General features: G+C 37.4%; 1 protein-coding gene across 1 annotated transcript; it reads left to right on the top strand.

Moving 5' to 3' along the window:
- Window positions 1-1,922: 1,922 nt before the first annotated feature.
- LOC105060242 (trafficking protein particle complex II-specific subunit 120 homolog) lies at window positions 1,923-23,363 on the top strand. Its single transcript, XM_010943854.4, has 11 exons — window positions 1,923-2,052; window positions 2,133-2,650; window positions 5,899-6,105; window positions 6,414-6,596; window positions 6,888-6,997; window positions 8,130-8,189; window positions 11,889-12,180; window positions 17,505-17,797; window positions 19,159-20,033; window positions 21,361-22,329; window positions 22,721-23,363. Exons 2-11 carry the CDS (start codon window positions 2,237-2,239, stop codon window positions 22,939-22,941), a joined length of 3,624 nt encoding a protein of 1,207 aa, XP_010942156.1. The 5' UTR covers window positions 1,923-2,052; window positions 2,133-2,236; the 3' UTR covers window positions 22,942-23,363.
- The last annotated feature ends 4,158 nt before the right edge of the window (window positions 23,364-27,521 follow it).

Genomic DNA, 27,521 nt, shown 5'->3' with positions numbered 1-27,521 from the left:
GAGTTTTGATCTAATCAAATTTGAGTCCAAATATAATCGATCAGATTCTAACTTTTCTCTCTCTCTCTCTCTCTCTCTCTCTCTCTCTCTCTCTCTATATATATATATATATATATATATATATATGCTCTCCTGCCTTTTTGCACTCATGAACATTTGCTCTGATGTACCTTCTTCTCAAAAAGACTATCATTACAATGTGTATATGGCAAAATAGGTGACTGTTAGCCTTGGTATCTTGCCTAGGCTTCCTTGCTAAAGTCAATATCCATCTGTGGTTGTATAAGAATTAATGATGGCTTAGGCTGTTTCTAACAGTAACACATATTTCATGCTGCGGATCCTATCAATAGTTATCAGTATCAAGTCCATATAGTAGGTAGCACGTGGGAATTAGAAGTTTTGTGGCCTTTTGATCATAAAAAGGTTCCAGCAACCTCGGATTACAGTCCATTATGGACAACAAGTTGCACGGCGTATGGCTCCCCATATGATCAATAACCTACTCCACTAAGCTTAAGATGTCTTAAGCGTCGTATAGTGTACTTTGCCAGAAATATCAATTAATTTATAAAAAAATTATATTTTTTATTATAATATATCAAAAAATTAATAATACTTCATTTGCTAAGCTATCTGGTCATCATACATCAATACCATTCTACAAGTTTCCTACTTACACTGGTGGGAGTTTATCCATCCCGCTCTCCTCTTTATTATCATTAAGCAGGTCACCATAGATATCATTTGGCCTGGGAAAATCTATGCTCTAACCGGCTATTCTGGATAGAATTAATAGTAGAACAATAGCAAGAGTTGCCTACGGCATTTGCAGTAATGTTACTCTTGTGGAACTAAGAAGTTATAGCTCTTTGTATGTTCTTTTTCTCATCCTTAACTAGCATAAAATTTATTCTCTGCTGCTATGAGTTTTTATACAAAAAAGAATATGGATGCAAGTCATAAATGATTGTCCCTATTTGTATATCTCTAGGCTTCTTTCTCTTCTTATTGGCAAAGACCTCAAATATAAATGCTATATATGACTACCACTCTTATTCTCACCGATTAGCTCCTCCCATGATCCAGATCTATCTTGGTAGACTTGAAAATCATACTCTTCTTGTAATATGAGGATCTGAATTGTGTCCCATATCTAGCAACCTCCTCCCTTTATCACCAATCATCCAAATTATCCTTATGATAGCTTGAATTTGAGCTTCCTCCCTGTCGTCTAGATCCTAAAGCCTCACAGTCTCGTAGATCTCTGGAGTAATGTAATGGTGGTCTAGTTGTTCGACGATCAATCTTTACTTATTTCTACATACTTTTTGTTCTCTTTTTTAAAATCATGAAAGTACTTCTTCATCGGCTAATAAATTTTTTATGAATATTTCTCACATTTCTTACATATTATAGGATCATACTAAAATATAAAATTTTGATAAAAAAATAATTTTAGTCTATTTGAAGTTTAAAAATTATAGAAAAAAAAAAAGGGGAAGAATGGGGAAGAGAAAAAGGATTATACTTTGTTTGATTTTTGCGCTCAAAGCCAGTGAGACACTTTTCTCCATGATTTTTCTCATAAAACTCATCTTTCATTTCATGATTTTTGATAAAAAGAGAGGCAGGACGGCCCAAACCGGCCCCAATCGAGTCGCACCAGGCAAAGCTGAGTGATTCTGCTCAATTCAGAGCGGTTCGGATCTATTCGCATCGTGTCCAGAACCAATGAGTCAAACCAATCTGGCTCCGCACTAATTCGATTTAGTGTACTTTGAGCTGGATGGTTCGGATCGATTTGCTAGCTCTCGGGTCAAGTTAATTTTCAGACCCAAACCTGGTCTTGTCCGATCGGAGTATCTTCAATCAGAGGTTTTGAGCCGTTCGGATCCAGAAAGCCCCTATCAAGAACATAACCTTTGGATGACACCCACCACTTCACTCGATCCAGAAAGGCCACCGCCCGGCTCCCTATACGGAGGCCATCCGTCGCTGGAAAGTGCGGAAATGGGTGCCCGATGTCGTCGATTTAATTTTTATCGTCGCGTAAATATTTACTAATAAACTAATAATAATAGCAGTAGGCTTATCTTCCTTTCTTGATTTCATGTGCTCTTCCGTTGCAGTTCTTCCTCGGTAGTTAATTAATTCCACGGCCCCCCGCCCCCAAATCGCCGTCTATCGGAGCTCGTCGCCCCCACCACCGGTCTCCGGCGTCCCCACGGCGGCGATGGAGCCAGACGTGAGCATGGAGACGGGGTCCATGATCCGGATCGCGGTGCTGCCGGTCGGCGGGGCGATCCCCCATCACCAGCTCCGGGAGTACGCGGCGATGCTCGGCCGCCACACCCGGATCGATCTCTCCTCCATCAGCTCCTTCTACAAGGAGCACCAGAAGAGCCCGTTCGCCCACCAGCCCTGGGAGACGGGCTGCCTGCGCTTTAAGTACATGCTCGGCGGCGCGCCCCCTAGCCCCTGGGAGGACTTCCAGTCCTGCCGCAAGATCCTCGCCGTCGTCGGCCTCTGCCACTGCCCCTCATCCCCCGACCTTGATCTCGTCGCTGAGCAGTTTGCCGCCGCCTGCAAGGGCTACTCTTCCGCCCTCGCCAAGCGATGCTTCGCCTTCTGCCCTACCGACTCCCAGGTCTTCCCGTCATCCCTCTCTTTGTCCTATGTTCACCGCAACTGGATTCAATCCGGTGTCATGTTTGAAGTATAAATTCTTGATCCAGGAAAATGTAGATTATTGATCCTTGTTCCGTTGAATTCTTGAAATTATGGGTTCTTGATCCGATAACATATTTAGATTATGGATTCTTTATCTGGTGAAATCTTCAGCACAATCTTGTTAAGAAACCTATTCAATATGATGTCGACCATAATCTTTACTGTGTAGTGATTTTCCGGTCCACTTGATGGGTTCATATAAGATCTGCACCACCAAAAGATTCTGTATGTAAGTGGATTATGACTTGGAAGTCCTTTTTTTTTTTTTTCTGAGATTAAACTTGGAAATCTTCTTGAGTGGTTAATGTGGATGGTTTTGGGCTAAAAGCATTTGTTTTTAGTCCGTAGAACATGAATTGAGCTCCCTTAGGGTGCTAGAAGGTGATATCTCTTTCATTGTTCTCTTGTTCTTATTAGATTACTATTTCTTAAAAAAACCGTACAAATGTTACGTTCATCTTAGTGAAGCAAAGATTGTGAGAAGAGGGAAACTATGGACTTCGCATTGTGGAGTTTTATGTGCCTTCTATGACCAAAGCAGTGACCTATTCATTGAATTGCTGACTGTTTGAGCAATTTCAAAAACAATGCATCTTGTCATTAGCCTGCAATGGGGGTGTTTGACACATCATTGACTGTGATGATGAATCAACCTTGCTTCTGATATTAAAATTGATGTGGGAATGATCTATGACTAGATTGATTAGGTATTTTAAAGGGAGATTTAGGGTTATGATAGAACTTAAAGTTTAAATTCCTAGTGTCGGGTTTTCAATCTCGGAATAATAAAAATTAATGAGATCATGAGCTAGGAGTTTTTTAGGGTGATGGACAACAGTGCTAAAGGTGGAGCTTAAACTTCTGAATAGATGCTGTGAAATTAAGTTAGAAGCATACTTGGAAGTTTAACATGGCTAAGTAATATCATGTTGTTAAATTATGGGTTTATAATTCAGGGACGAAGCATTGGGACCATAGTTACTTAAACCAGGAGCATCTTGTGAATGGACGCATAGAAAGGTCTCCTGAAAGAGTTTGAAGTAAGGAAACACTCAGGAAGCAAGTGTAGGACTGAGTTTTTGGAGAGATTCTCCAGAAGATACCATGTCCTAGTTAGAAGTTTCTTGCTGCTATATGAGAACTTATGTGGCTTCTTTGAATCATTAAAAAGTAGAATTTATATATGTACATATGCTTATCGGGGAAAAAAATCATTACTTCAAGTAACAAAATCATGTATATCAACTACCAGTAACTATGAGTAATTCATCAAATCAAATTTTAGTAATAGCTCAACCAGTCTCCCATCCATAACTATCAAAGACAAGATGCGGTTGTTTTTTTTTCCTCTTTAAATTGATAGCCATAGCAGAAGGAAACAATTTCCCTGTAATCATTCTCTTCCCTCCTAGGGCTGCTTTTCTTTGCCATAGGAACACTTGGTTTTCTTACAACTTCCAGTCCAGAAAGCAACATATATGTTACAAAATAGCTACATCAGGGAACTGACATAACCTCCACTTTAATTATGCAGCTGTATAAGTGAAGCTAGGTTGGTTTAGATCAAGCATTGAACTAAGGGGCAAGAGATGATTCTATGGCTTGTCAAATTATGATTGAAAGAGAAAAGGCTGAAAGGGTCATTTTATGAATCCCAAGGCTACATTCATGAGAACGATTTGAAAGGGTTTAGGGTTAAGGTATACTTGTTGAAAAGCATGCAGTAAGTAGATTTTTCCATTTTTTAGGCAGCATCAGACTAAGAACACATAATCTATAGAAGCCCTCTGAATTAGCTTTGATTGTTATTTTTGGCACTTCAACTTGATTCCAGTAAAGGAGACCTTTTTGTACAAAATTTACCAATGAGGAATGAGCATCATAAAGACATAAGAATCAGAGGAGGCCGATCTGGTAATAACAGTAAAAGGAGCAGCGAAGTTGTTCACAAGGTAGTGATGAAATTAATAGTCAACCGAGGGTGACATAACTGGTAGAAATGGTGGTAAGAGAAACAAACATTACTGATCAAGTCCTAGCTTAAGTGATAGGCATTGTAGGCAAGAAAGAAGAGCATAAGCTCTAGTAACATTGAAGAGCAACAACATTGTCAATGATTAGTGGTGAGGAGGAGCATCAACTGTGAGAAAGGATTAAATGATTAAGTTAAAGATTCTTGCAATAGGAGTAAGATTTTTGCAAGATTTGCTTTATGAGCCATAGTTTAGGATATGTGAGCTAATAAATCTGAAGTTTGTTGCTTTGAAAAAAAAGGGAGAAATTCTAGAATTTATTAAGGTAAATGGAACATTTATATTAATTGTGACCAGCCATGGGGTGCACATGTGCTTGCATGCGTGTGCATGCGTGCGTTCATGAACCAGTCTGGAGACTTTGGACTAGTTGGTTGAATTGAGTTTGACTGGAATTAAAGTATTCTTGAAGGACCTAACATTACAAGGAACCACAGAACTCTGCTTCCAATTGATTGCTTTCAAACAAGAAAGCAAACTTTTTAGGAACCACAGAACTCTGCTTCCAATTGATTGCTTTCAAACAAGAAAGCAAACAAGTGTTGAATCTTCTTTATTATATTAATTCATGTTGAGCAAATGATAATCATATAAAAGAGACAAATAACACCTTTCTTGTTTTTCAAGCATAATGCATCACATTATGTTCTCAAGCAAGGTCATCTTAATTAAATATATGACTGCAGTTATTCGACAACTGTATATCAACAGGAATATCTGTTTTATACTTATTAGTACTTGATAGAATTTTTGCTATCATCACATCAAACTTAAAAGATTGAATGATTGGTAAAATTTGCAGTCTGGATCTATAGAGTCTCACATGAAGTTTGGTCGCATATTAAAAGTTTTGATTTCTTTGAAGTATGTCTTGTATCTCTGGAACTCTTATGCATGTATGTATTATATGCAGACTATTCAATGGACTTACATAGTTCTTGGAAACCAGGAGGGTTATATATGACGCCCTTCATGATATTTGTGCTATTGTGCTATACAGCTTAGTTTTAAGTTCTGCATCGTTGTCCTGTTTTATGACATTTGTAGAAAGATCTTCTTTAAAACACTTATTTTGCCTACAGATTTGTTGTTCGACTTATTGTATCTATGTTTTCATGGCTATTGGAGACAGCTAGAAGATGATGGTAAAAAAAGAGAAAATATTATACTTTTCCCACCATCTGATCGACAAACGCAGGAGTTTCACATGCTCACAATGGTGCAAGATCTTGCTGCTACACTATTGATGGAGTTTGAAAAATGGGTACTTCGTGCAGAATCTACAGGGACCATTTTGAAGACACCTTTAGATTCTCAATCTAGTCTCGGTTCAGAGGAGGTTTATTCTTTTTTTTGTTCTAAGTATTTAATTGTTATACTTTCTGATGCTAAGAAGGTGAGCCTTGGTGCAACGGTAAGGTTGCTGCATTGTGACCAGGGTGTCACAAGTTTGAAACACAAAAACAGCATCTCCGCATGCGGAGGTAATGCTGCATACTTCTAGCCCTCCTCGGACCTTGCAGTGGCGGGTTCCTCGTGCACTAGGCCATCCTTTTTTGTTTGTTTTGATGCTAAAATGGCTTGGGAGTCTTTTGAGTCGTTGAAGACTTAAATTGTTTCTAAAATTTCTTTTTGGTGAAACTCCAGGTGATCAAAGCGAAAAAAAGAAGGCTTGGTCGTGCCCAGAAGACAATAGGGGATTACTGCCTGTTGGCTGGATCACCAGTTGATGCTAATGCACATTATTCTACAGCGATAGAACTTGCTAGGTTGACTGGAGATGTGTTTTGGCATGCAGGGGCTTTAGAGGGCAGTGTTTGTGCCTTACTGGTAAGTAGCTCATGTTGCAATTTTATGCAAAAAATTGATGGGTTGCATGGCTACATATTAATAAATGATTTTATTTGAAAACATGAACGTTAATTTAATCATTAACCAGTTCAGCCAGAACACAAAAGTGAATCTTCTACTTTTGTCTGTTATTCCTAAAGTTCTTAAATTTCAGATGCCAATGATGCCATTTGACTAGGCTGATGGCACTGTACCCAAACTTTTTGATGATATAGAAAAGGAAAAAGTTCAAATTATATGCTCATGAAGATTGATTTTCTGTGTCTGCAGCTTGACTGTGTGGACCAGAAAGACCCTGTTTTAGAGGAGGAAGTCAAGTATCGTTATTACACCGTCATCCAGCTTTATCGGAGATCGTATTTACAAGATAATGCACAAAGGTAGCTGATATTCCTTTCTCTGGCTGTGACTGTGGGTGGAAATTCCTATCCCCCAATAGGCGAAGGCAATATTGTTGTCCATGCTGTTTGTCGCCTCAAAAGCAGAAAAACTTCCTATAACTTAAATTTGCATCTAACCTTGTCCGTGTCTTATCAATTAACACCTATAAGACCTACATAATCCGTACTAAACAATAGTTGAGGACCTCCTTGATAGCAGTAGTTAGCTAATGGTAACTATATAGGTACGTGGACCACAGGCCGACCTGAATATAGGTCAATTTCAGTTAAAAGCTACAATGTCAGTTACCATCATTGCCAGTTCTAACCCTCTATAGCCCTGGTTCACCTTTTCCATTACTGTCTGCCTGGTCATTGCTTGTGGTGCCTGATCATTGAACTTTTCCATCTCATCTTTCTAAATCTTTTCACCAATTGACCAAGAAAGAAAATAAATTTGCTTTTTGTTATTAAATCCAAAAGGAGTTCACCTGGATTAGTTTTTTATACATTGGCTACATGCACAATCATAAAACCAACCTTCTAAAATGGTCTTCTATGAAATTGTAATAAACGCCGAATTAACAAATTTAGTTGATGGCATTGAATAAAAGTTAGACCCATTCATAATAACAATTTCTGAAACTTAGTGAAGATAAAAGAAATCATCTCTATCTTTTGGCTTGTCAATTCCAATATTTTGTTGATCTTTTCTGAAATTGTAAGTGCTTACTGAAGGTATATTCAGTCTTCTGGATCATTGGAAGCTTTAGAGAACTGAAACAAATACTTATGAAAGAAGAGGGAAATCTTTGCTTAAACTTAACTAACACCTGACCTCCAAGTAGCATACAACTTAATTCTTGAAAATGTTGAATCACTAAGAATGGTTGCGTAAGTTGTTGTTGTCCATTGACAGCATCATTGCTCACATGTTAACTGACGGCTGAGTTCCTGATTTAGTATCTTTACCTTTACCAAGATCTGGGAAATACTTACATCAACTAGTTTGTTTTTTACACCATTTAATTTTGTTTGTGTAATGTCATGGATATTAATGTATTTCTTGTTATCTCATGAATTGAAAATCACTGCAATACATGAACAAGTAATCTCTTTTGGTCTTTTATAGAGTTTCAACGGTGAGCTTCGAACTTGAGGCTGCATTGAAGCTGGCTAGATACCTTTGCCGGTAAGGTCGTATGTATTAGTTATAAACAAACATTTGTATGTGACATTTGGTGTGGTCTTGAAAGTTTGAGATGTGTTCATTATCTATGTCAATCAGCCTCGACCTTAAGTGCATAGTAAATTACATTTCAACAATAAGAATACTTGATATAACATGTGTAAACTAGTTTGAAGCCTATTATCAGTTCTTGTTTACTTTTGTCAAGCATTATTTGAAAAGGTTAAATTTAAGCATGGCATTTAACATCAATTAAGTAGGAGGCCTTCTTTAGCTTTGACTTGTATGTGTTTCTCTAGTTAATTGTTTTGACTGCTATTTCTTTCAATATAGTTATACAATTAAATGATTATATATTATGTTCCTTTATGCTCATTGCTTCTACACATTCAAGCTTTCAGCCAGCAATGTTACACTCTTAAATTTTAAGGGGATTTATTGCGCTAATCTTAAATTTGATAGTGAATCATATAATATTTTTAAGCCTGCCATTTGCTAAAGTTATTATTTCATAAGACCAATAAAGGCACATAGTGACTTGAAATTTGATATCAAAGCACGCATTTCTCACCTAGCAAAGACTGCTTTACATAGGTAGATGTGGTCAGTTCTAACATGTTTGTGGATGAAAGTCTAAGACATTTTCAATTGTTACAAGCATATTGGCTTTAAATAAACTGCTTCAAACATTTTAAATACCATAGATTATTCTAGCTTATTGACAATGGCAGTCAAGTGGTATCACTGCTGAGGGCCATCATCTTCTGAAGATATATATCAACCCTTGGACATATCATGCATTTGCTACATGTACCTGCTGCCTATCTCACATGCCTTGGATCATATGATGATACATTTCAAAATACCCAATCAATTTTTTGAATCTTGGACAATCAAAGAACATAAAGGCTCATTGCTCTTTTTACATAGTCATGGTCCACATACTTATCATAATTTATTGTGAAAGATTTTTCGCAGTTCCATGATCCAATGGATTTGCTATGGCATGTCGAAGTCTGCTGTATTGCTTGGATTTTGGAAAGATCAAGTCTATACTCTGATTATCAATTTTATATGTAACCAAAAAGCTTCCCTGTTGCCATATTTCTACACTAGGTGGATCAGCATAGCTGCTCCATTGAAGAGTTTCTGCTTTTTCTTTGCCCTCTAATTAGTGAAAATTTTATATATAAAAAAAAAACTTTTTTGTAGTATTATGTAAACCTTAATGACATATGATCATATGCAAGGAAGCCCCTTGACACAAACATTCAAACTAGGGGTGCGTTTGGTTAGCCATTAAAAAAGTATTTTTTTTGCTTTTTGATTTTTAAAAAGCAAAAATCAAAAAGCAATGTTTGGTAACACTATGAAAAGCAAAAAGCAAAAATCAAAAAAATCAAAATAATTGCTTTATATGCAAAGCAAAAATTTTTTGCTTTCCAAAACTTGTTTTTCTGCTTTTTTTGCTTCCCCACATCTAAAACACCAAACCAAAATGTAAAGAGCCCGAATCCTTCTCCCTCATCGAGCTCTTCACCTCCCCACCCTCTTCTCCCTCTCTTCCCGAACTCTTCTCCCTCGTCGAGCTCTTCACCTGCCGTCCCCAAACGTTGTTTTTTACTTTATAGCAACGTAGTTACCAAACATACTTTTTACTTTTTTGCTTTTACTCAATAGCAAAAATAAAAAAAATAAAAAATACTTTTTAAAAATCAAAAATCAAAAATCAAAAAGTATAACCAAACATACCCTAGATTATCAATACTGTTGCCTTATAAAATAATAAATTGTCAATGGTCCTCCAGTTTTATCATTTTTTTTCATCAACAGATATAATTGAAAAGAATAAACCCTTCCCTAGGCTTATCTCCATGTAACTGTTGCATAACTCTTGTGGATGTTGATACCAGCCTTGAACCAATTGTCAAATGGGTCAAACTTGACCAACTCTGGGCATGCTGTTAAAAGGTCAGGCTTGTGGGTGCAAAGGCTGAGTTTGATTGCATCTGCAATTGATATCCTCAATCATCACTATATTTGGACAACTATTCCAGGCTGATGAGCTTCCAAGTTCTGATAAAAATATGTTCTGCAGTGCTGCTGAAAAATATCACATTGTTAACACAGAGATTCAACCCAATAGTGTGTTGGTCTTAAGAATGTTTTCGTCTCCCAGAAATACTCAGATGGTCATAAACTACGAGCTCCAAATCTGTGAAACTTGATGTGCTTCATGTGTGGCATGGAGTTGATGCAAGTATCTCATGACAGAAAACCTGATATTCTTTTTTACAACACTTAGGGCTAAACAAGCGGAAAACCAACTTATGGGTACATGCTTTTGCCCTGTATAAAAGGTCATTTGAAGGGTAAAGGACTACATTAATGGAGAACCAACTGCAATACCATAATAAAGATAATGTTCAAGTCTTTTTTTTTTTTTTAAATTGCTCAGAAGAATGTTAGTAGTTTTTAGGTGTTGAAAATACCTTAATGCTTTGCATTTTGCATTCAGTATGTCCAGAGTAATTGGTTACAGAAACTAACACTACACAGCTGCTGATACACATTGACAAACTAGAATCTCAAAGTCTACAGTAAAAACTAGAAGGGGTCATACAACTATGCTTAAACATCAAATACGTATTGTAGGTTTTGTACAAGTATCAACAATTTGTGGGAACAACATATTAGTTTATACACGATGATTTACTGATATTTCTAATATTTGACCCCTGTAGAACTGATTTTTTGTTGTTAACCATGTCTGGATTGTGGATCTGACCCTCAAATTCTTAAAGCAAGACAAAAAGAAGTGACAGGGAAGATTTTCAGATTGTTTTAAATAAAAATAGAGTTGTTTAGGGCCCATTTGTTATGGCTTTTATTTCTTGTTTTTTACTTTTAAAAGCAAAAACACAGAAACCATGACAGAGAGTATGATCGGTTCTATTGGTTCTTTTTTTTTTTCCTTTTCATTGTTTCAAGAAAAATTGAAGTAAAAAAAAAAATTTACTTTCAATATTTCAAAAATAAAAAAATTCACGCTGGTAAGAATGAACTTGTTTTGTTTGCTGGAAAGAAGAATTGTTTGTATTGGTGGGTTCCTTTGATCAAGTTGAGCAATCATTTTGTTATACTATCTTCATGCCTGTTGCCCTTCTCAGCAATCATTTTGTTATACTATCTTCATGCATATTGTCCTTCTCAGATAGGCATTCTTTTGGTGGACTAGGTGCATTGCTTGATAAAAAATCTTCAATGAACATGATAAGATGTTTAAGTTGGGTTACCTGAGGCTCTTTGCATGTTTTATGGGACCAAGAAGCCTTTTCCGGTATGTTTAGAGTCAGGACCTTCAAAGATAATATACCAATGATATTTAACTAAAAAACTAATGCAAGAATTAAACCATTTTCCTGTAGCTATATTGGTTGAATGGTTTTTTTTTATATAGTTAATTTCCTTGAAGTATTCCCAAATATCAAGAAATCTTGATCTTGGGGTGACTGTCAGGTATGTCTTTTCTTGACAACTTTATGACTTAGATATTGCCGGTCTAAGAAGTTATCTGGGTTTTCAGTTTATGCTGTTCTAATCTCTGTTAGTTCATGGAAATCGGTTATCTATAGACATGCTGAAAGTGTCTTTAGACTTTTGAGATGTCAAAAGTTTTCACTTTTTCTTTCAAATTTTCAGGCGTGAACTTGCTAAGGAGGTAGTGGAGTTGTTGATGGGGGCTGCTGATGGTGCAAAGTCACTAATTGATGCCAGTGACCGCCTGATACTATATGTTGAAATAGCTAGATTATTTGGAACTCTGGGCTATCAACGCAAAGCAGCTTTTTTCTCACGCCAAGTTGCTCTGCTGTACTTGCAACAGGACAATGCTTGTGCTGCTATCAGTGCTATGCAAGTTTTGACTATGACATCAAATGCTTACCATGTCCAGAGTAGAAGGGCCAGCTCAAAGCTGCAGACATCACACCATGTACGTATGTCTAGCATAGTACTGTCTTCTTATTTTTCTTTATGTACTTGTTCTTTAGAGAACTTCTATCTGGTGTACATGAATAAATGGAATCACCAATGATTTTATAGGATGCAAGGTTTTCATTTTAGATATTTCTTATTCATCTTCCCCGATGAACAACTATCATTTTGCCAAGATCTATTGTGATCATCTTTTTCTTCTTTCTGGAAAGATGGTGAACTTTATTCCATACCTTCATATGGGGAAAGCTATGTGGACGTTATGGATGTTCACAAGATTTGCTTTGCACTTATTATGTTATATTTTAAAAAAAGGAAGGGCTGGGATGCCATCATCACCCAACAAAATAATGATTTCTCTTTACATCTCTCCACAACACCACAGCTTACACTGGAAAATGAAAGAGCCCACGCTGGGGGGGGGGGGGGAGTAACAAGTCAGGTGGCTGTGCAGCACATGATACAGATCAAATTTCCAATTCGATCACCTTTGTGCCTACTTTTTCCATGGCTCTCAGGCAGGGCAGCTGATTGGGTGCCTAGGGAGACTTGACTATTTCAAAATCCCATACACTATATTTTATGATGATAAATCATCCATCTTTTTGCCATGACCATATATGAAACATTGAAGTACATCAACAGAAGTTGACAGAGCATATATTGTTTCAATTCCAGAAATACAATCTCTTCTTTAATAAATATGCCCTTTTTTGTTAGAATAAATACCTTGTTGAGAGGAAGAAGAGTACATCAACTAAGAGTTTGCATGTAAAATTTTACTGATCGGTAAGATTAACTGTCCATCGAATACCCCTATCATTTGGGTTGATATCCAGCATCCGTCAATACCCTTTTCTCCTGAATTTGTGATGCATTAACAAATAAGGAAAGATTATAGAGATTGAGGGAAGATGGAGAATGGAGAGGACATGGAAAGTGATGGGAAGAGTGAAAAAGGAGTGAGAGAGATGGGCAATTACCAATTGCAACTGAATTTTTGTTGGTAAGTACTATAAATTATTGCTTCAGGAAAGACCTCCTTTCCCTCTGGTAATATTGCCCTTGGCCTTCAAGGCTAATCGGTATGACTATGAGATTCCAAATTTGGATTTTCAAGCTTTATCATCTGAGTGTTTTTGATTTCACCCAAATATGTGGATATCTCTCTTCTTCTCTCTGTGTTTTTGTGTGTGTGTTGCTATGTTATAGGACATAAGACTTTTTTTTTTTTTTTTGTTAAGATGATAGGAGGCACTTTGAACAGAATTCATGTCCAAATTCGGCCCTATTGACTGGAGGACTAGAAGATTGGAAAAGGGATCGGCGAATCATGCCTAATTAGTGCATTGCCTTGCTTACGTTGCCTGTAAACAACATGCTCCAATATAGCCTGGTTGTAGCGACAAATGAGCAGGGGTTATTTAGGATTAGAGTCTTCTGGTACAGTGACAGCCAGTTGGACCAGTAAGGAGACTAGACATTACATTATCCAAAGAAGGTTACCATACAAAAGAAAAAAAATTAGATTTGCTACTTGGAAAGTTGGAACTTTAAATAGAAAGAGTAGAGAACCAGTGAATATTATGATATGTAGGAGAATCTAATTGCTTGTTTGCAAGAAACTAGAGAGGTAGTAAATCTAAGGAAATTGAAGATTGGTATAAACTATTATATTGGGTAAGAATAATAATAAAAATGGGGTTAGAGTAGTTAATAAAGAAATGACAAAAAGATTATACAGCTTAGAAAGCCAGAGCAATGTACAACTATATATAGAATGCGCGATCCATGAAAACCCATTCAATTGAGAGAAAAGGTTTCCTTCGGATGAAAAAAATGTACTCCTATGATTCATTTACCTTTGATGAAAGACTATTCTTTTTCTCTTCACCGAATAATCCCCCTTGTGCCGGATTATTACCAATTTAATCATAAAATGCTAATTTTTCACTCTTGGGCATAGAAGGAGCTTCTAGACCTACTGAGGAAAGGGAATCTTGTATAGAGAGATGGCCCATATTTGGTCAAGAAGAACAAGCCACCAAAGATCATAGGTTCAAACAAAAGGAGATAGCCGGTGAATCACTGACCAATCCAGAATTTAAAAAGGACTTTTGAGTAGGAGGATGGAGATGCCCAGGCTGCAGATGTGGGATCCAAAAGCAAGGTTATAATAAGTGATAGATTAGTAGCTATTAAATTAGTTTTTGATGAGGTGATTATTAATGTATTTTGTGTTTATGCACCACAAGTAGGCTTAGAGTAGATGATTGAGAAAAAATTTTGGAAAGAAATAGATGGATTAATGCAAAGGATTTCAGAAGGGGAAAGGATAATTATAGGTGATGATCAAAATGAGCTTGTAGGGAAGAGCAATATAGGATATGAGGGAGTGCAGGAGGGTTTGGTTTCGGAGATAGGAATTTAATTAAAGATTGAAATTGAATCCTTGAATTTGCAATAGCTTATGATTTACAAATTGCAAACACATATTTTAATAAAAGATAAATGGATTACTTTTTCATGAAGAGAAGTAAAAGATAAGTATGCAGGGATGGTGAAGTAATACCAGGAGAGAGTTTAATATCCTTAATAGTGAATCAAACATGTCATAAATGGATTACTTTTTCATTAAGAGATCTTAATAACCTTTAATAGTGGATCAAATTTGTCTTAAATGGATTATGTTTTCATTAAGAGAAGTAAAAGATAAATATGCAGGGATGGTGAAGTAATAGCAGGAGGGATTTTAACCACAAAATATAGATTACTAGTTTTAGGTGTGCATACCAAGTGCAAGAAGAAAAGAAAAGAAATTAATAAATATACAAAAATAAGATGATGAAATTTAAAAGGGAAAACATTGTGGCTTTTAGAGATAAATTATTAAGAAGGGAAATTGGAATTTAAGGACTGAATCAAACAAAATGTGAGACCAAATGGCTAAATGTATTAGGAGCACAACTAAAGATATTTTAGGAGAGACTAAGGGAACAAAGCTATAGATAGAGAAACTTGGTGATGGAATAATGAGGTACAAGTGGCACTTCAATCCAAACAGATTTGCTTTAAACAACAATGGTAAGAAACAAAACATGTTGAGGATTTTATAAACTATAAGGAAGCTAAGAGAGAGGCAAAAAGTTTAGTAAGGCTAAATATGTTATATATGATAGTTTATATGATAGGCTGTGTTCAAAAGAATGTGAGAATGAAATTCATCAAATAACTCAATCTAGACAATGGAAAATTAAAGATATTGATCAAGTTAGATGTATTAAACGTTAGGATAATAGGATGTTAGTGGAAGATGGGCAAATTAAAGAAAGATGAAGGTATTATTTTGGAAAATTATTAAATGAGGATTCTATTCAGCAAATTTTTGTTGAGAAAGCACAATCAGGGAGAAGTCAAGGTATCATTCATATAATTCATAAAAGCGAAGTTGAGATAACTCTGAAAAAATGCAAAAAGTTAAGGAATTTAGGGCAGATGAAATACAAATTGAGGTTTGGAAAATCATGGGAGATATTAGGTTAAATTAGCTTACTAGGCTACTTAATGAAATTATAAAAACTAAGAAAAGGGTTGATGATTGGAGAAGTATTATGGTACCTGCCTATAAGAATAAAGGTAATGTACAAAACTTTTCCAATTATCATAGAATTAAATTTGTCATTCACTCTGTGAAATCATGAGAAAGGGTAACTGAACAAAGATGAAGAAAAATAACAATTATTTCTGATAACCAATTTAGATTTATGCATATGATCTTTGTTGATCTAGAGAAAGCTGAACAGGGATCCAAGAAAGGTGATTTGATGGGCTTTAAGAAGGGTAGGTGTACATAATGGTATAGTTAAACAATTGAGGACATGTATGTTGGGCAGTAAGAAGTGTTAGGAATTGTTGCAGTACAACAAGCATCTTTCCAATCACAATTGGCTTTTATCAAGGATCAATACTAAACCTGTATCTTCTTATATTAATTATGGATGAACTCAAAGACTCAAAGTTGATATTCGTGATGTATGTTATTTGCGAATGATATTATATTGATTGATGAAAAGAAACTAGATTAAATACTAAAGTGGTTTTATGAAGGAAAACTGAGGATAAAGAGTTAAAATTTAGCAGAATCTTTTATATGAAATGTAGGTTAACGAGAATGAAATATAGGCATAATATTAAGTAAGATTGATGGACAAGAGATACCAAAAAGTAGCCGACTTCATTATTTATGATCTATTATACAAAATAATAAAGATATAAATGAAGATATATGCAATAAAGTTAGAGTTGGATAAAGTGGAGACTGGAGAGGTGTATCTGGAATATTATGTGATAAGCATATATCATGGAGGCTTAAAAGAAAATTTTTATGCAACAATATTAAGGCCTATTTCACAGTACTGGGGAATAAAGAAAGTGCATAAAAACAAATTGAGTGTGGCTGAAATGAGAATGTTAAGATAGAGGCCTGTAAAACTAGGAATGATAGATTGAGAAAAAAATATATTAGAGGATCTGTAGGAGTTGCATAAATTAAGGACTAAGTGATCGAAAATCGATTGAGATGGTATGAATATGTATAATGAAGATATGAGGTTTTCTACAAAGGAAAGAAATTTCAGTACGTTTTGAAGGCTGTAAGGAAAGAAGAAGATCTAAATTGACATGGAGATTATGAAGCAGGATATGGAGAAACTTACAATAACTTCAGAGGTGTCCCTAAGTAGGAATACTCGGTGAATGAGGATCTATAAAGCCAACCCTAAATAGTTGGAAAAAGATTAGATGATTGTGATTGTGATCTTTTTTACATTCCTTCTTTTCCTATATTAGTAACATCCGAGATAACCGATCAAACAACAGCTATGCAATTTGAGTGATTATATAATATTCATACTACTATTGGTTGAGATTTCTATATCCCATACTGAAGTTTTATGGGCAATATCCAAGTAGTTATATGTGAAGAACAAGCGCCTTGACTGTAAAAATCTTTCTTTGTGTTTATCATATCTTTTCTTAAGCAGTGTTATAACCTTTATATTCTCAAACATTTTCTTGCTATCATCAACCAGGAACAATGATAATAACATTGCTCTCTGAGAGTAGGACCTTTGTTTCACCAAATTATTGCTGTTTGTTGCTTTTTAATGTCACCGTGCCACTGGTTGAATTCTTCATGCTACTCACAAACCAAGGATGTAGTATGCTTTAAGATATCAGGTTACTCTTTCTGTGTTGCTTTTTCTGATGTCTTATGTAAGGTTTAGATATCCTGAACTGCATTGTTTTTTACTTCTGTGAAAGGAACTTGGACCGAGTCATGGTGACGGTGGAAAGTTACACCCACAATCTGTAGTTTCCTTGTTTGAGTCTCAATGGAGCACACTGCAAATGGTTGTGTTAAGAGAGATACTGATGTCCTCTGTTCGTGCTGGAGATCCTCTTGCTGCATGGAGTGCAGCAGCTCGTTTACTTAGGTCTTTTTACCCGCTGATCACTCCTGCTGGTCAGAGTGGCCTTGCAAGCTCACTTGCTAAGTCTGCAGAGAGGCTTCCACCAGGGACACGATGTGCTGATCCTGCCCTTCCTTTCATCAGGCATCTACAGGCTCTTCTTATTATTGACAAATTATAAATGTCTTTTCTTTTCTCTTCTAAACAATTCTATTCCATGCAAGTATTTCATTTCATCTTCACATTTCTCAAGGCCAATCTTGGTTTCATGTTTTTATTACCTTTTTTTCTCGATTGAAAGGGAGGGAGTGCACTGAAATGGTTTAATCTTTTTATTATCAGCCTCGAAGTTTTGTACTTAGGCTGTGTTTGCTTGTGTGATAAACGCGAATAAAATAGGGGACATATAGGTAGTCCACCAAATGGCTTAGCTTTTTGGGGTTATTCTGGTCTTCATGGGACAACCCACTTTTTTCTTGAATAAGTCAACCCCCTCCTCCCCACAAATTGACGTATCCAGTGATTTGTCTGATGAGGTATTCCTCTCTTTCCTACTTTTTTACTTTTTTCATTATTTGTTCATCCCTATCATTTCTGTTACCGCTGCTGTTGCAACCAAACAAGGTTATCCCCTAACCACGGGATAAGTACATTTTTGGAGGAATAACAGAGAATGGCTATAGCCTATAGCTATCCCTCAATTCCTTATTCTGTGACCAAATGCAACCTTAAGGAACATGCATTGCTAGAAATCGTTGGAGCAAGTGTGACCAGTCTTTGACCTTATTGTTTCCTTTACTGTTGTCTAGGTATAACTACGAAGACCCTACGTAAATTTTGCTATAGAAATCATACCTGGTAATTTGTTTCCGAATTCATCCAAACAAAATTTTCGAAAAACTTGGTTAGCATAGTTTGCTCTTAACTCATTTTTATCCAGAATATGTTGACATCAGATTTTGTAGTGTTTGGTCTTCTTCAAACTGCTCTATAAATAAGACTTTATTTTCTGTTCTGTTTGACATGCTTTGGAGAATTTTATCTGGTATCCAATGCCCGACGTTTATCTTTCCAATATAGAGGGGCTTAGTGAATGCTAACACATATATCATGAAATTCATTATTGGATAGGGAACATTTGTCCTTGATAAGTAAGATTCAGTTTATGTTATCTCATGGTTACAGTTAACATCTGGTCCTTTTACTAGTTTTAATCATTTTAGTCCATGCAGATAGTGATTGAACTAGTGAAGATGGTCGCTAGTTGTCAGCATTCTTAGTTGATGTGGATATTTAGTATTTCAATTGATTCTTTTGTCTTTTGAGCTGCAATAGTGCTGATTTCATGACCGTGCTAGATTATGTGTTGAAAAGTTCTCCAAACAGTGTGATATGATTTGGAAATATAAAACTAGCTCGTAAAAGATTTCATTTGAAGAGATTGTAGCAAGTTTAGATCAACATATTCAAACAAATTAAACTGTGTTTCTTTTTATTCCTTTCAGATTGCATTCTTTTTCACTCCATCCTTCACAAACTGATATAATAAAGCGCAATCCACTGAAAAAGGAATGGTGGACTGGTTCGGCTCCTTCAGGGCCGTTTATTTACACACCTTTCAGCAAGGGAGGTACAACCAATAGCAATAAACAGGAAATGACTTGGATTGTGGGGGAGCCAGTTCAGGTTTTAGTGGAATTGGCAAATCCGTGTAGCTTTGACCTAACAGTTGAAAGTATCTATCTCTCTGTTCATTCTGGGAACTTTGATGCTTTTCCTGTAAGTGTGAGTCTTCCTCCTAACACTGCTAAGGTGATCTTGTTGTCTGGAATCCCAACAAAAGTTGGACCAGTTTCCATTCCTGGATGCATTGTTCATTGTTTTGGTGTCATTACAGAACACCTGTTCAAGGATGTTGATAACTTGCTTCTTGGAGCCACACAGGGTCTCGTTCTTTCTGACCCTTTCAGATGCTGTGGCTCTGGCAAGTTAAAAAATGTGTCCATTCCAAACATTTCTGTGGTGCCCGCTCTGCCTCTGCTAGTCTCTCATGTGGTAGGAGGTGATGGTGCCACAGTGTTGTATGAAGGTGAAATTCGTGATATTTGGATAAGTCTCACTAATGCTGGAACTGTGCCAGTTGAACAAGCGCATATTGCACTATCAGGAAAAAATCAAGATTCTGTTATTTCCATTGCACATGATACTTTGATGTCAGCCCTTCCTCTGAAACCAGGTGGAGAAGTCACACTTCCAGTGACTTTAAAAGCATGGCAGCTTAGCATGGTAGATTCTGAAATTGACTCTAGCAAGAGCGGTGGAAGTACACGGAGGATATCTAAAGAAGGAAGCAGCCCTTTGTTGGTTATTCACTATGCTGGTAGATATCTAATGATTTTTTGATTATCTCATAATTCTTTTCTTACATTTGATCTTCTAAATTCTGATCTTCACTTCTTGTTGTGGCCTTACTCTTCCTGTATAATTATTTTTAAAATTTGCAGGCTAGCAAATACAGAACAGAACATGCATCTCTTGCATTTTTCTTTCTTTTTTAAGTTGTTATTTATGTTTCCCTTATAATAATAATAATAATTATAGCAAATTAGCAATAGTAGTGGCAGTAACCTGGCCTTTCTAATGGATTTGGAGCACTTATGTCTTTTATAAGGGAACACATAGTTGTCTTACTGCTAGGCGTTAAACATGCTTTAATTATACACGAGACAGCAGCACCATTTTACATCTTAAAGACACAAATAGAATGTGATCACAGGGAGGGAGGGAGAGAGGGACTGGAGGGAAAAAGGTTATACATTACATGCATGCATGCATAAATACATACAACATACATACATGCATATATATATATATATATATATATATATGCTCTAAAGCGACCTTCTATCAACATTTCCTAAAGGAGGAGGGTATATATTTGATCCGAATCAAAGCAGGACTATAAAAGTATTGGACTAGAAAGGGCTTGGGCATACAACCCATCTCTGACTGTACATTCAGGCGTTGATTCTCCTTCATTTGATTGACCAAGCTCTAGTTTCAGTTGCAATTCTAGTTGGACACTTATGGTATTTATGCAATTGTTTGAAATAGCGGGGAAAAGAAAGAGCAATAGAAATGGAAAGTTGAGATCAAACAGATTACCTAAATATCAAAACCATTGAACACCAATTGAATTGCTGAAGCTGAGTATGTGATACTAAGTTACAACTTTTGTTTACGTAGGACATCCATTGTCATTCTTTATCTAATACAATTTGTGCTTTAGGTACTTCTTGCTGCAAATTGTTTAGAGAGGAAAAAAGAGGTGGTGAACCCTTAGAATTAATGGAGGTGAACTTAAATAGTTTTATGGAATGAGAGGAACGTGAAGATGAAGAAGATATATAGGAGATGATGTGAAATAATCATCATATTTTAATTGGTTTAAGTGATATTACTTAACTGTGGGACACCTAGATCCTACTAAACTCATTTTCCTGAAAATTTTATAAAAATCCTATAGGTTGTGCATTCATATTTTTTACAAATTGGAAGGTTCTAAGCCTGTATGTCAGCTAGAACAAAGTTTTGTGCTGATTTTCAGTTGGCTAGAGATTATTGTAATACATCTTTTGGTCAATTCCGTCACTATCTTGTGTCATTTTATTGTTGACATTTGCTAACTCTAGTTTATATTCTGCCAGGATCATGGACACATTCTGATCAGTCCAATAACACTGAAAACTCTGTGCCCCCAGGAAGGCGCTTGGTTGTTCCACTTAATGTTTGCGTTTTGCAGGGCTTGCGCTTTGTGAAGGCTCGCTTGCTTTCAATGGAAATTCCTGCACGCATTAATGAAGCCCTTCCTAAACCACTTTATGTTGACAAGAATCCAACTGACGTTGTGAGCAGGGATGATAGTATGGTGAAGATTGATCCATATAGAGGAAGCTGGGAGCTGCGTCTGCTTGAACTTGAGTTGTCCAATCCAACCGATGTTGTATTTGAGGTTAATGTCTCTGTTCAGCTGGATAATCGCAAAAATGAGCATGGTATGCCTATTCTTAACCATGAAAATGCTGACTTTGGATATCCTAGAACTAGAATAGATCGTGACTACTCTGCAAGGGTGCTAATACCACTGGAGCACTTCAAGCTGCCAATTCTTGATGGTTCTTTCTTTGCAAAGGATTCTCAGACAAGTGATGCCTTTTGCAGTAAAGTTTCAAATCTGGCTGAAAGGAGTGCCAAAGCTGAATTGAATGCTTCTATCAACAACTTAATCTCAAAAATTAAAGTAAGATGGCACTCTGGACGAAATAGTTCGGGTGAGCTGAATATTAAAGATGCTACTCAACCAGCTTTGCAAGCATCAGTAATGGACATATTGCTGCCCGATCCTCTAACCTTTGGTTTTAGGCTGGCAAAGAATGGAGCCCAAATCAATGGTTTCTCAGAAGAATCAATTATTTCAGATGATCCTCCCAGTCAGTGTGTTAATGGAAATGTCATAAAATGCAAAGGTTGTATCTCAGCTCATGAGATGACTCATATGGAAGTTCTTGTTCGAAATAACACCAGGGAAATGATTCAAATGAGCCTTAGTGTTACATGCAGAGATGTAGCAGGGGAGAATTGCACAGAGGGAAATAATGCAACTGTGCTATGGGCTGGTAAGTTTCAATCTTTGTTGATCCATTTTGAGTTTTGATATCATTTGGATTTTGTATCATTGGTCCATTTCTTGATTCCCATCCATTTTTAGCTAAACACACGTACCAGCCCTGTGTGATAATGGTTTTTGCGGTTAAACCAATGTAGTGCTGCCTAGTAGGGTATACTAACTTGCAGAGATCAAACAAATTGTTTTGAAATTTTTATTGGGATCTGCACTAATTATGCAACTCCCTGTAGAATCCATGTCATCCATCGTTGAGGATCTATTTACTTGCTTATTCAATTTGTCATAATGTTTTGTTCCAATTGGCTAGTTTCAGAATGGTTTATCCCAGGTTACCAGGCAATTGGAGACTGTTTCACGATTTATGTATTTTTCTTCCATAGGTGTACTTAATGACATCCCTTTGGAGGTTCCACCACTAGAAGAGGTGAAGCATGCCTTCTCTCTTTATTTTCTTGTGCCCGGGGAATACACACTCCTAGCAGCTTCTATCATAAATGATGCAACCGATGTCCTCCGTGCCCGAGCAAGAACAGACTCACCTGATGAACCAATTTTTTGTCGTGGCTCTCCTTTCCATGTGTACGTAGTTGGGACTGCCTAGGGGGCATCAGTTTTATTACCTAATGTTGGGGAAGATGGATCTCTCTCTCTCTCTCTTCTTGCTTATAAGATGGTACGAGAGGTAGGATCTGGTTTGAAGTGTGGTTGCAAATGTAGATGCTATCAAAGGCGCTGTCAGATCTATTTTAATCCTTTTTTTTTTTTTTTGTTGGGCAGTTGGGTTTTTATTTTTATTTTTATTTTCATTTTTTTGGGGGGCCGGGGTGGTTGGTTTGATATTCATCTTCTGTATATTACAGTGGTGCCATAGAATGAACACAGTTGTCAGCAAATGTTATCCTGGTTTATTCTTGCTGATGGCATTGGGACAACAGAAAGTCATTACCTTGTAATTTTAAAATTTATTTTGCAAGGGATCAGTTAAACTATAAAAAATACAGAGTTTGCGCACTGTTTAATGTACTTCTCGAAATTGTCATAATACTATGCCAAATATTGGGCTGTGGTTTTTGATTAGTTAACTTTGCATGCGTATGTGGGATCAGGCTGCCTGGTTCTGTTTTGAGCTTAATTTCATTTATGAGGTTACATGTTCGCCTGCAACATTTTTCCGTGGATGGAAACCTGGATTCACCAGCCTACCCTTTCCATTAAAGCTCTAGTTCTTATCATCAGGACTCCCAGCCTGAGCCAAAAGCAGACATGCAGCGGGGAGATATAATTTCAGCTTTTGCTAAATAGTAGCAGCAGGATGCTCCTTGGTGCATGCTGGTTGAAGTGAAAAGCCTCGGTAAGAGCCTGGAAGCACTTTAGTGAATGCTCGGACGGACTGACCTGGAGCTGGGCTACTCTGCGTCAATGTTGGCGCAAACTTCAAAATGTAGGGGCAGTGTCCATGTCATATGCTGAAGGGTTGGCCTAGGCAAAATTTCTATCAAAAGAGAGCTAGCACTATTCCGCTGCAGTTCGATTACAAAAAGAGGTCGCCTTTTGAACGAGTCCCCTCACCACTCTAGCCATTCCCCTTTTCTTCTTCCACGATATTCTTGTAATTATAATATTGCAATTATAATGTATGTTATAATTATTATGATTGTAATAATTTTCGATTATTACTTTATATTATTTAAATCCAATCATAATTTACTAGCACTATTATCTTTTCGCTATAATTATAAAATTAAATATTATAAATATTATATAGAGTAACAGAAAATGTTAGCAATTATATCTCTTTCTACATCAAACAACCAAACAATTTTAACTGTATTTGCAATAATCAAATAAGATATCCTTTTGCAACTGCAACTCCAATTCCAGGCAAGAGCCTTTGAGAATAGTTAATTGGGAAAGGTGTCAATTAGCTTGCCAACCATCCATTCAATGTACATGACAAAATTGTTTATAGCAACCATCCATATGATGAAACGTCATGATCTACCATGACATATAAAATAAATATTTATAAGTTTGGCCACATAGTAGCTTCCTGTTTGACATGATAGGAGGGGATAGGTGATGATACACCTCGGAATCGACCCCATTAACGGAGGTTGGGCCATTCATCAATTGCTGACAAAGAACAAAGCGATGAATGCAATGATGCGTCATGACAACTTTCATATATTATCAATCAACATGATAATTATTATCATCACTGTTACTATTATTATCAGTGCATCCACTTTTAACAACACTCCAAATGACAACCTATTAGTGACACATGGGACTTGAATGTCCACACCCCTGCCGCATTAGAGCCCAAACCAGCGTTATTAGAGGGTCTAGCATTGTTTCAGGCTACGCAGCTGGATGGCAGCCCAAGGTCGTAGGCGTTCGGAAGGCTTAGTAGCCCCGTTGGGAGGTGCCCTTTCTCGGTTCACTTTTTCAGACAGCCCGAGCGCATATCAGCCACAGCCCAACGGTGCCGAAGAAGGGACGCGCCGCCGAGAAAGGCGTTTTCGTAAGGGGGATCTAAAACTGTGCCATCCAAAGCCCCAAACAGCGAACAGTCCTCGGAACCACCAAGGCTACTCTCGTCGCAGCAGTCCTGTGCAATTATTTCCGAGAAATCCAACAGGGAAAAGCATGGCCCTCTGCCGAGAGGAGACAAGCTTTTAAAGCATGGCCCAGACGATGTACGTAGGATGTTGAACATCAGGACATGCGATCACAGTGAGGCATATATGGTCAAAGAGCTATTCGCTTCCACCAACCATCACCTCTCTCTCCCTCCCCTTGAGAAAAAACCACCTCTCTCATTCCTTTCCTTCTCTAACCGTCCCAAAAGACGACCAAGGGGCAGCACAGCAGTACATCGCTCTAAGGCTGCGTTGGTGATGGCAGAGAACTGTGGCGCGTGTCGAGCCCAGAGAGAGGAATCTGTCCTTTTAATTTTCTGGCATTTAGTGTCGCCCCATGCACATGTTATAAGCCCCCCCCTTTTTTTTTTAAATCCCCCCCCCCTCGAAGTTGGAGCCATTAGAGCATCAATTGCACCCATTGCCCATTTCAAAATGGGGCAATTGAGCCCCGGATGCATGAGAGGCACGGTAATTTTATGTTCCGAACAAAGTGCGTGCAGTAGACAAGACGCGTCACGCATCTTTGGCTTTTGTCTGAGTGGTCCTATGAAAACAGCCGGTGAATGAGGGCTATCGATGGAGGTCATTTCATGCAAACCAAAGTCCCGTACACCCCCATTGCAAGGTTTTGGAGTCAAAGATTGGTACATGTAGATACTGTGAACGATCACGAACCGCTCTGTGCCCATGCATGAAAAGAAGGAAGGAATAAATGACAGTGCGATGCGAGAGTAGGATTATTACAAACTGGGTTTTTTCTCACCCAATGTTCCAAATATTTCTGAAAATTCTTACTTCCGTTCGAATATTTGCGGTGTTGCTTCTTTTCTTTTATGGATGGTGTTCCGTTCTTTCCGAGAAAGAAAGGAATCGTAGGGATTCAATTCCGAGCAAGACGGCTTACCTCTATTAAAAGGAAAGTAAATGTCCTTAGGAAGGAAAGAAAAAATAGTAAAGCAGAAAAAAAAAGAATCTTGTTCTCAATCTAATCACATCCTAGCAATAAGTAGGATTTCGGTGTATAATATAAGTCCCAATTATTGATCAGAATTTTTCTCGGAAGAACTATCAGCCAAAAAGTCAGTGCAACCAACTAGCTATTCGATTTCGAGGTCGGCGACGGTGTCCAATTTTATATTCACTTGGCATTTTAATAACAACCCTATGATATGGCATTTAAGCACCAAGCTACGAGGCATATAAGTTTGATCAGCTTCATCCGAGAATATTAGTGCTTTAAAATTTGAATTATCATCATATATGCAAGTCTTTGGTGGAAACCGATGTTAGCTCTATAGTTTATTTTTAGATGTATTGAAAAAAAATAACCTTTCCCAGCATCACAAGGAAAAAGTTAATTACTGTTTTTTAAGTACTTCGTACAAAACATCATTGCCCCGACAGGCCGAGCAAAGATAGGGCCACGGTATGCCTCTCCAGCAATATACTTCAATCCAAGAGAATCCAAAATGGCCTGAAAAGTTGAAGTAATAAAAACCCAAGAAAATTTTCAAACTGGCTCGGTTTAAAAAGCACGGTTAATCATTTGCTCTAACAATAACCCACCCTGTTGGAAAAAGTATGGCTCGAGTGCCGACCAAATCTCCCAAAGCGAAGAACCAAAGACAAGATGTGAATATATTATTTATTAAAAAGGAGAGCACCCAAGGACTTCTGGTCGATAGATGATGATGATACTCCACATTCGGATCACCTCACCCTTCCCATATTAGTCCTCATCAACCAAACCTACCAACTTTAAATAAGGTTTCTTTAATTTATGACAACTTCATTATACCAGGCTAGACCTCTTTGGCCTGCGGTTGAGTTGGGAGGCAATACATTAGCTTTGGTTCCGAGGAAAGGCCCCTACCCTTTTCGTCCCCTGCCCTCAAGAAGGGCACGTGGCGGGTGAAGATTGGTTGTATTTCTTTCCTGTGGGCCCAGGGTAAAGGCTTCGGAAGGTGCCTTACGAAAACCTCTGAAGCCTGAGTTGCCGGGGCGCAAGATTCCTAATAATGCGCGAACTTTTCCAGCTCGACACGTTTCGCCGGGTTGTGAGTCCGGAGGGACGTGGCCGTATGGGGAATACGATAAAGAGACTTGGGGCTAAACGGGAAATAGCGAAGCGAGGGCGGGCAGCCTAATTGCGTGACATCTAGCCTGCCCCGAGTCCGATTTTTTTCTGGCAAGATTTTTTTTTTGTTAGGGCCCGTCACGACCCACGACAGGCCAAAATCCAAGTTTTGAAAAAAAAAAAAAAATCTGTTATGTACGAAAATCTATCGATTTTTACAATTTGGATCACCCATTTTAGTTGTGGTTCCCAGCTTTTGGGAGTTCACACCATAATGCAACTTTTGTTATGAAAAATCTTCAAATAATACTAGATGTCTGTTGCTTTGCAATTGATGCATCGAATTGCTAAACAATTATATCCACGGTTTGCTGGACTGCAGGAACATAATTATTGCGGTCAATCCCTCCATCGTTCGATCATCGGTGTCGCATACCTGCAAGAGAAATCCGCACGAAC

This window comes from Elaeis guineensis, chromosome 1 (assembly GCF_000442705.2).
Source record: "Elaeis guineensis isolate ETL-2024a chromosome 1, EG11, whole genome shotgun sequence".
Lineage (NCBI taxonomy): Eukaryota > Viridiplantae > Streptophyta > Magnoliopsida > Arecales > Arecaceae > Elaeis > Elaeis guineensis.
The sequence above is the reverse complement of the archived record's forward strand: the minus strand, read 5'-3'. Positions and strand labels throughout refer to the sequence as shown.